At 49.3% G+C, this 9,562-nt stretch overlaps 1 protein-coding gene across 1 annotated transcript; it reads left to right on the top strand.

Moving 5' to 3' along the window:
• The first annotated feature begins 4,635 nt into the window (after nt 1-4,635).
• TICAM1 (TIR domain containing adaptor molecule 1) lies at nt 4,636-7,063 on the top strand. The gene has a single exon (XM_053288799.1). The coding sequence runs from the start codon at nt 4,796-4,798 to the stop codon at nt 6,812-6,814; it is 2,019 nt and encodes a 672-aa protein (XP_053144774.1). The 5' UTR covers nt 4,636-4,795; the 3' UTR covers nt 6,815-7,063.
• Nucleotides 7,064-9,562: the final 2,499 nt, after the last annotated feature.

Here is a 9,562-nt window from a genome sequence, read left to right as displayed (position 1 = left end):
TATACTGAGTCAGACCATTGGTCCATCTAGCTCAGTATTGTCTTCACAGACTGGCAGCGGCTTCTCCAAGGTTGCAGGCAGGAGTCTCTCTCAGCCCTCTCTTGGAGAAGCCAGGGAGGGGACTTGGAACCTTCTGCTCTTCCCAGAGCGGCTTCATCCCGAGGGGAATCTCTTGCAGTGCTCACACATCAAGTCTCCCATTCATATGCAACCAGGGTGGACCCTGCTTAGCTAAGGGGGCAAGTCATGCTTGCTACCACAAGACCAGCATCTCCTCTCCAAGCTCTCAATCACCCATCAGCACTTGGAGAAGGAGGCACCCCTCTGGAGGAGGGAAAAGGGAAAGAGAGGCAGAGATAGGAATGAGTGAGTAGCTTGAACAGAGAAAAGGTTTCTAGTTGGGAGTCAGCTGAAGCTAGGGTACAGCTTTTTGGTGCCAACTGTGCAGGCTGCTAAAAAAAGCGAATCTGTGCTCTGCTTGCACATTTGTAAGCCAAGCAGATATTCTAAGGACTTCAGAAGTCTCTAACGTGCTCCTATCCAAACTCCGCAACTTTTTTGCAGCCCTTGGGGAAGTGAGGAACAAATGCCGCCTCCCAGGATTGATTTCTCCTGCAACAGAGTTGCAAGCCAAATTTCAGCAAGGGTGCAGACTATGGCGGATTAACGTAGTAGCAAATGTAGCATTTGCTGCGGGCCCTGCGTTTCCGAGGGCCCTGCACGCCTGGCTTCCAACTGGGAATTAAAGTTAAAACTTTACCGGTTTTATTTGGTCCATGTTAGATAAAATATCCCTTTTCTGCTAAATGTGCCTTTTAAGAGAAGGCCCAGCACAACATCTGTCTAGTGGCTGTCGCTGGTGCCTACCACAATTTTTCTTTTTAGAGTGTGAGCCCTTTGGAGACAGAGAAGCATCTGCCCGCTCTTTATTTTTCTATGTAAACCACTTGAGAATTTTGATTGAAAAACGATATATAATAAATGTTCACCGTTGTTGTAGTAAGTGTGAGTTTGTGGCTTGGTCTCCCATACTCCCAAATATAGCAAATGAAAAAAGTGAATCACTTTACTATGCAAGTAAATAATTTATGTCTTAATATTTATGTGCATTAAAAAAAAAAATTAGGGCCCCTTTATAACATACGCTGCAGGCCCCGCACTAGCTCACATGTGGCACCCCCCCAAAAAAGAAAGTTGTTTGCACTTTAGGGAAGGGAAACCCAGGTCCAGTTCGATTCCTGCCGCTGACTTGTTCCTGTTGAATCACGACTCCCTCTTAGCAGCACCCTGTCACTGCTGCTGCTCAGTGTGGGACCAAGTTTGCCCGCCAACTTCCGCCTCTCAGTTCCTCCTCCTCCGCCGCCCAACTGGAGCTTGAAACTTTGCAGAGGAAACTGACCATCCCCTCCATGGCCGCTTGGCTTTGGACTGCCAGGTAAGTCAATCTGCTTAGCGGACCCCAGGAGAGGGCGCGGGGCGCGCGGTATGTTCCCCACCCCCCTCCCTCTGGGTACAAGATTCCCTCCTTTCTCCTCCTCGGGTAGGAAAGTGGACGTGACTCTTTTAAGGAATTGGAGTGTGCGTGCGTGCGTGCGTGCGTGATATAGATCACAAGATTATCAGACAAAGAAATCTTTAAAAGTGGCGGGGAAAGGAGAGAGAGAGAGAGAGGGCTGAGTGTATGTGCCCGCTCCTGACGTCACTCTTCACCCAGATTTGCCTCCTTTGCGTCATGAGTGTGATGGATTGCCCGCCCCCCCCCCTGCCACCAGCCCAGAGTTCAGACGGAGAATTGAGGACGGAGAAGCAACCCCGTCCTCAATTAAATTCCTGCGGGAGAGAGGAAGGACACTTTGGGAAAGAGGGGAAAACGTGTTTTGGGGGCTGAAGATAAAGGCCCTTAAGCTTTGGCAGAGGAGGGAGTTCAGCAAAACGAGGGGAAACTCTTCAAATGGTTATTAATTTATTAATGGTGATGGTGATGATGATAGTTCGATTTCTATACCGCCCTTCCAAAAATGGCTCAGGGCAGTTTACACAGAGAAATAACAAACAAAAATTAAATGGCTCTCTGTCCCCAAAGGGCTCACAATCTAAAATGAAACATAAGATAGACACCAGCAACAGTCACTGGAGTGCTGGGGGTGGATAGGGCCAGTTGCTCTCCCCCTGCTAAATAAAGAGAATCACCACGTTCAAAGGTGCCTCTTTGCCCAAGTTAGCATGGTTGGTGGTGGGATGGGGGGGGGGATATCTGCATCCCTGCCCCCCCTGTCATTCACTGCACCAAGTCTTTGGATAGTTTGTAGCCACAACTGGTAAATTGAGCCTCCATGGTCAGAGGCAGGCTACCACTCAACACCAGCTGCTGTATTTGGTCTCACACATTTATAACCAGGCCTTCCTCCAATGATCCTCCCCACCCATTTTATCCTCACACCAATCGTGTGAGGTGGGGTAGGCTGTGAGAGAGGGGTTAGCCCAAGGTTCCCCCACTGAGCTTCATCTGAACCCAGCTCCCCTTCACTGCACTGCCTCTGTATTGCCTGCAACATGCCCTGCTGATGGTTTTCCCATCAGCCGTGACAGGAGTAGACTGCCTTTTGCCCTCACCTGCCTGCCTAGATTTCGTCAGCGTGGCAAAACACAGGAACATAGGAAGCTGCCATATCCTGAGTCAGACCCTTGGTCCATCTAGCTTAGTATTGTCTACACAGACTGGCAGCAGCGGCTTCTCCAAAGTTGCAGGCAGGAGTCTCTCCCAGCCCTGTATCTTGGAGATGCTGCCAAGGAGGGAACTTGGAACCTCAGATGCTTTTCCCAGAGCGGCCCCATCCCCTAAGCCAGCATCGCATAGTGATAGGTGTTGGACTAGGACCAGGAAGACCCAGGTTCGAATCCCCATTCAGCCATGAAACTCACTGGGTGACTCTGGGCCCATCATGTATCTCTCAGCCTAACCTACCTCACAGGGTTGTTGTGAGGATAAAAATAAGCATGTACTCTGAGCTCCTTGGAGGAAGAGAGGGATATAAATGTAATAAATAAATAAAATAAATAAGCAGAACATCTTTCAGTGCTCATACATGTAGTCTCCCTTTCAAATGCAAAACAGGGTAGACCCTGCTTAGCAAAGGGGACAATTCGTGCTTGCTACCACAAGATCTGCAACCCCAAGTTACCCTGCCTCTATCCTGTTGGACTCGCAATGTGGTTAAAAAAAGGGCAAAAAGGATGCATTTCTCCAACCCTTTTCAAAAGGGTGTCATATAAACTAGCGCGACATTGAAATTGAATTAAATAAATAGGGCTTCAGAGACTGAGCTGCAGACCAGGAATTCATCTGCTCCGAATCTCGCCTCACGGCCACTTGGTGCATCTCACGGACAGATGCACCCCACTTGCAGTACCACCTTACAGGGTTGTTGTGAAAGCATGTAGGTGCAGAGCACTGGACACTCAAGAGAGCTGTGAAAATGAGCGGAGGCAGGATGGGTGGGTTATTGCTTTTATTATTTATTCTAGTCGGGGCAGGGCTGTGGCTCAGTGTTAGAGAACCTGCTTTGCAGGCAGGACAGGAGGTGACAGATCTGAAACCCTGGAGAGGTGTCATCCATCTGCGCAGACAGTCCTGGGGAAAAAGAAAGAAATTGCTCTGCACGGGGTGGTGACATTGACCACGATCCTGCTAATCGGAGTGCCAGGACAGAGTACCAGCCACAGGGGCAGGGGGTGGACACAGCTGGCTTTGTACACTACACATGCAGAGGTCTCCAGGTTAAATTCTCAACATCTTCAGGGAGAGCTGAGAAAGCTCCCCGTCCCCGATAGCAGTTGCCAGTCAGTGCAGGCAGAGAATAAGGCAACTTCACACGTTCATTTTATCTTTGCGGGAGGTTTTCAGATGGAGGCCCGGCAGCCATCTGTCAGGGATGCTGGAGCAGATTCCTGCCCCGAGCAGGGGGTTGAGCTACAAGTCCTCTAGGGTCCCTTCCAACTCCAACATTCTATTATTCTATTATTAGTTCTAAAACATCTTCTCTCTCTCATACAGTATATATATATAGTTTCTTGCACAACAAAACTAAGTAACACCATCTAAATTCATTAAAACGGCATTAAATTGCTCTCAGGTATTTTTTGATTGGTTTTAAATGGCTCTGAAATGTTTTAAATTTGCTTTTATGTTGTTTTAAGCAGTTTGTTTTAATGGGTGTTTGTTTTGGGTTATTTATTTATTTATTTGTGGTGCACTGCTCAGAACCTTTGGATGGGGCGGTATTAAAATAATTGATTAACTAAGCTGTGCAAGATAACTGTGGAATGACAAAAATCACAGTTTAACAATTAAAAACGAGTCACTGAGAAAAGGTCTTTGCCCAGTATAAAAAAAACAGTAGAGTAGGAACAATGGGAGAAAGAATGCCCTAAAGGGGGCACTGAAAATGGCCATTCTTGAGAAGTGTGTCCAGAATGGGGTATTCTTCTGTGTTGCATGCCAGAGAGATGTCTCCAAAGTTTTCTGCTTTTTAATTGCAGGTCTACAAAGCCACAACGAGAAGCACATTGGCAGATTCCACCCACCACGCCCCCATTCCACCCACCGTACCCACCCCACCCAGGAACAGTGAAGATCTGAGCGAGACAACAAGAGGAAATCTCCCAGGGAGCAGGCTGATTCATCATGCATAGCCTCCCCAGTGCCTGTACAGAAGTGAGCCTCTCCTCCACTTTGCCCATCCAAGTTGTAACATGCTCTTCCCGTGGGGCGTTGCTTCTCTGAATCCTTGGCAAGATGGAGGAGAGCTCTCAAGCTCAGCCGAGCATCGAGGGGATCTTCCGGATCCTAGCCACGATCCCAGACGAGGGGCTGGTCAACTACAAACACAGACTCAAGTGCAGCCGGCAAGACAGGAGAAGCTGCCAGCTCCTGCAAGCCATGATCCTGCTGACTTTGAAGCGGGAAGCAGAGGCCAGGAATCACTTGGATGCTTTGCGGGAGGACGTCACAGCAGCCCACCTCTGCAGAAGTCGCTGGGGCAATGCTAGGGCAAGGAACAGTGATCCAATGTCCCCGAAAGAGGAGGCAGAAGTGGCACTAGCCATGGCTCAGATGTACTCACTTTTGGCTGACGAAAAACTGTGCGGTTCCCTGGCCAGGGAGGAGGCCTACCGAGCGGCTATTGAAGCTCTTCAATCCAGCAACGGGACCCAGAAGACCAAACTGGCGAGCCTCTTGGCGGAAGCTCGGGATAAGTGTGGGCTGAATTTCACTCCTAGAGCGGCCGGCAACAATTTCGGGGCTCTAAGATCCGATGCAGGGAAATTCCCAGCCCCGGCTTCAAGTGCCCCTCTGCCAATTAAGAACCCATCAGAGCCTCACTCCCTGCATAGCATCAGCCCTTCTGGCTCCTTTGCCAGCCGCCTGGAGATCAGCCAGTCCCCAACGGTGCCGTTTCTCACCCGTTCTATTCACCGGCGTGGGATCCCCGGGTCAAGCAAGCAGTGTGGAATGGCCTCCAGCCAGTTGACACCGCAGGGCGAAGCGGGAGGCAGCCTTGAGTCGCCCGCGGAGTCCCAGCCCGAGAGCCCAGTGGACTCCTCTATGCAAGACAAGCTGGAAAGCAAAGGAGATGGCCGTCTCCAAGGCCACGACACTCCCGGCTGGGTGGTTTCGCCTAACCTGGAGGAGTCCGTGCAGCACTCTTTGGAATGTACTGAACCCCCCACCACAGTGGCAGAAGAACCACAGGATCCTAAAGGAGGAATGCCCCAAAATCCGCCAACCTCACCCATTCCACAAACGAGCTCAGCTGCTGGAGAGTGCAGCCAAAAACCCATCGGAAAATCCAATTCCCCAGCACAGACCACTGAACTGGGACCTCCTTCGCCTTCAAACTCCATCCCTGCTCCTCTTTCAACAGACTCTTCCACCCTAAAGCCTCAGTATGACGAGAGAGAGTTCTTCACTTTCGTAGTCCTCCATGCTGGCGAAGACGAGACCCTTGCTTGCCAAGTGAAGGATCGGCTAGAAAGCTTGGGCGTCTCCAACGGGGCCACGCTGAGCGAACATTTCCTGGTTCCCGGACACTCCCAGCTCTCTTGCTTCCAGAATGCCTTGGACAACTCAGCTTTCACTCTTCTGCTCCTGACACAGAACTTCAATAGCCGGCTCTGCAGGTACCAGGTGGACGTTGCTTTGATGGACTCCCTCACACGCTCCGTCAAGTCCGATTCGGTGATTCCTTTTGTGCCCAAAGAGAGCCCCATCAAGAAAAAAGAGATGCCCATCCTGCTGAACGGGCTCGTGCCCCTAGACGAGAACTCGCCCGTTTTCATCAAGAGGGTAAAGAACACTTTCACGCCAACGGTGCTTAAACAGAAGAGGGTCCAGTGGAGCTACATGCGGGAGATCCAGGAGAGAGAGAGGTTGTTGCTCCAGCAGGAGCAACATCGGACTTATCAGCAGATGATACAGCATCTGTCCACACTCCGCCTCCCACCTCAAATGCCTTTTCCAGCACCGCAGGCCCACTTCTCCGGATTTCACCACGCCCCAGCTGGAGGCATTCCACAACCGTTTCTTCCTCCCAGCTTTCCTGCACCCGGAATGCCACAGCCTGGGCCTGCCCAACCCTCTCTGCCATTTGCGGTCCCCTTAGGCCCTCCCAGCCTCATGCCGGGGGCAGCTCAGCCCCACCTCATCATTCAAAACGCCCAAATGATTCAGATCGGAGACTACAACCAAATGCACGTAGAGAGGACCCAGGCAGCACTCGGCATGGCCGGTGAAGAGGTTGGCGAGAACTTGTGAACAGAATAATTTGTTGCAGGGAAGAGACGCAAGGGTTGGAAACAAAACACCCACCATCTATCAAGTTGCTACACAAATCTGTGGGGTGGCCTCACTTAGGATACTGTGCACAGTGCTGGTTGTATCATCCCCCCAAAGATTTGGGGCGCCCATGGGTGGGATGGGAACAGGGCTGTAGCTTGGGTGTAGAGCATCTGCTTTGCATGCAGAAGGTCCCAAGTTCAGTCCCTGGCAGCATCTCCAGGTAGGCCTGGGAAAGACTCCTGCCTGAAACCCTGGAGAGATGCTGCCAGCTAGTGTACACAAGATAAACTCATGGTCTAACCATTGACCACGAGGCAGCTCCCTATGATATTAATGGGAAATAAGAAGAGGGTTATAGAGCACTAGCCAAAAAAGAAAAGACGGGGTGGAGTTCTGGGTATAATATGCCAATCATTACCTTAAAGAGAGTTCTCTCATTTGAAGGTGCCTTCTACTGAGACAAACCATTCTAGTTCAGAATTGTCTACTACACTGACAGATAGGGAGTTCTCCAGGATCTCAGACATGGTAGGGTCATTCCCAGCCTCACCTGGAAATGCTGCCAGGGATTGAACCTAAGACTGATTGCATGCAAAGCAATGCGATCCCGAGTCAGACCTTTTGGGCCATCTAGTTTGCCCTGCAAACTGAGAAGAGAGGCACCTTTTAAAAGTGGTGGTTTTCTTATATTTAGCAAGGGGAGAGCAACTGGCCCTATCCAGCCCCAGCACAGCATCCCTCCAGTGGCTGTTGCTGGTGTCTATCTTACGCTTTTGTTTGTAAGACTGTGAGCCCTTTGGGGACAGCGAAGCATTTTATTTATGCTGTCTGATTTTCCTGAGTAAACCGCTTTGAAAACTTTGGTTGATAAGTGGTATATAAACATGCGTAGGAGTAGTTTAGAGTTGTCTGTGCTGCCTAGCAGTAGCTTCTCAAGCTCTCAGAGACGGTTTAGGAACATAGGAAGCTGCCATATACTGAGTCAGACCATTGGTCTATCGAGCTCAGTATTGTCTTCACAGACTGGCAGTGGCTTCTCCAAGGTTGCAGGCAGGAATCTCTCTCAGCCCAGAGTCCAAACTGAAGTGGGTAGATACAGTAAACATTTTGGGGATTGAATATGGGATTAAGGAAAAAGTATGAGGGGGAAATTGGACAGATTGGGAAGAAAAAGTAATGCTTAAAATCACCATGTCGAAAAAATGGAGCCTCACCATGTGCCAGAAAGCAGTTTACATCCGGACTTACCTAATACCCCCAGTGCATAACCTGGCAGTAATCTATCCTCCCCCGCTCGATCTCCTTCGGAGAGTTGAAAGCCAGATCTTCCGTCTAGTATGGCACACAGCGTCCTTCCCTTTGGCCCGTGCGGTAGCATTCAAGGAGGTTGAGCGGGGAGGCCTAGCCCTACCTGTCCTGCAACCCTATTTTGTAACTGAATTCATGTCCTACAATTTTGGAAACTGGATTTTCGTGAATGTCCATCCTCCTGCAAAAAACCTGGGTCTCGCTTTTCGCTCTGCGTTGGTGCAAGTCAGCATGGGGCATACCATGGTGGGGGAAAGGATCTTTCAATGGCAATATTACACAAGTATTAAAAAGAGAACACCCGGACTACTTGAGAGATTTGTTATTCACACTTAAAAAATGGAAGTTTGAACCGGATCTATTTAAAGGATCCTCCTCAGTTAAGCAGCTAAGGAAAACAATTTATGGAGAGATTCTAGAAGTGGGTTTCTTAAAACCTGATTTAGAACGTAAACGCTACAAACAACGCACTTCACAGTACTTGTTGCAACCCGATCACCCTATCGCTCTCTTTAAAGAGAAAAAAGTCCCTTTCCATTTATGGGAAACAAGGTGGCGCTTATACCATCAAGTACTACCACTTAATGCGGCTAAGCCATGGCTCCCAGAGGACCAGCAAGAGTGCCCTAAAATCACCTGCAAACAGAAAGCTAGTGAGCTGGGCAAAACATTCAGGGAAACCCACTCACATTTCTTAAAAGAGTGTGTGGTAGCCAAAAGAGTGTGGCAGGGAGTAAGCAAGCTGTTAGAGTGGCCTGATTTGGAAAAACAGACTTGGGAAGAACTAACCTCGGGTTTGAGTGATAGAACCTCCTTTCGAGGTCCCAGAAAGAAACCTTCAAGGAAACGGGACGGAACGGGTGCCCTCATACTAGGGAATTGGAATGTTCCCCTTCTCGTAATCAGGTTAGTAAACTTGTATGTCATTTATGCAATGCTCGTGCATAGGAATCGGGAGGGAAGACGCAACCAAGAGGTTCACGCAGATGAGACAGTAAATCTCTTCTTGAAAAGTTTGTATGGTTATGTGCAAAAAGACAAGAGTATCTCTTCTAAACAGCAATGGGACAGATTGTGGAAATGGACGTCGGACGTAACCCCCCCCCCCCCCCGATTACCTGATGTGCCTTGAAATCCCCCACCCCCGAGTTACAGTACTACCTGCATATACTTCATAACCTTGTGGGTTTCCAAATCATTGTGTGTAAATCTTTGTAGCTATATCATGTACAAACAACCACTTTGTATATAATTGTGCTTTGGCAACGTACTGTATGCTTTGGTAGTTTGTTGGTTCAATAAAAAAACTTGTCCTATTAAAAAAAATAAAAATCTTGCCCTATCTTGGAGATGCTTCCAGGGAGGGAACTAGGAACCTTCTGCTCTTCCCAGAGCGGCTCCATCCCCTGAGGGGAT

Source organism: Hemicordylus capensis, chromosome 2, assembly GCF_027244095.1.
Source record: "Hemicordylus capensis ecotype Gifberg chromosome 2, rHemCap1.1.pri, whole genome shotgun sequence".
Taxonomy (NCBI): domain Eukaryota; kingdom Metazoa; phylum Chordata; class Lepidosauria; order Squamata; family Cordylidae; genus Hemicordylus; species Hemicordylus capensis.
Note: the sequence above shows the minus strand (reverse complement) of the source record. Positions and strands in the feature narration are given on the sequence as shown.

Excerpts from the sequence above, each read along its gene's own strand:
- TICAM1 (XM_053288799.1), top strand. The coding sequence starts at position 4,796 with ATGGAGGAGAGCTCTCAAGCTCAGCCGAGCATCGAGGGGATCTTCCGG.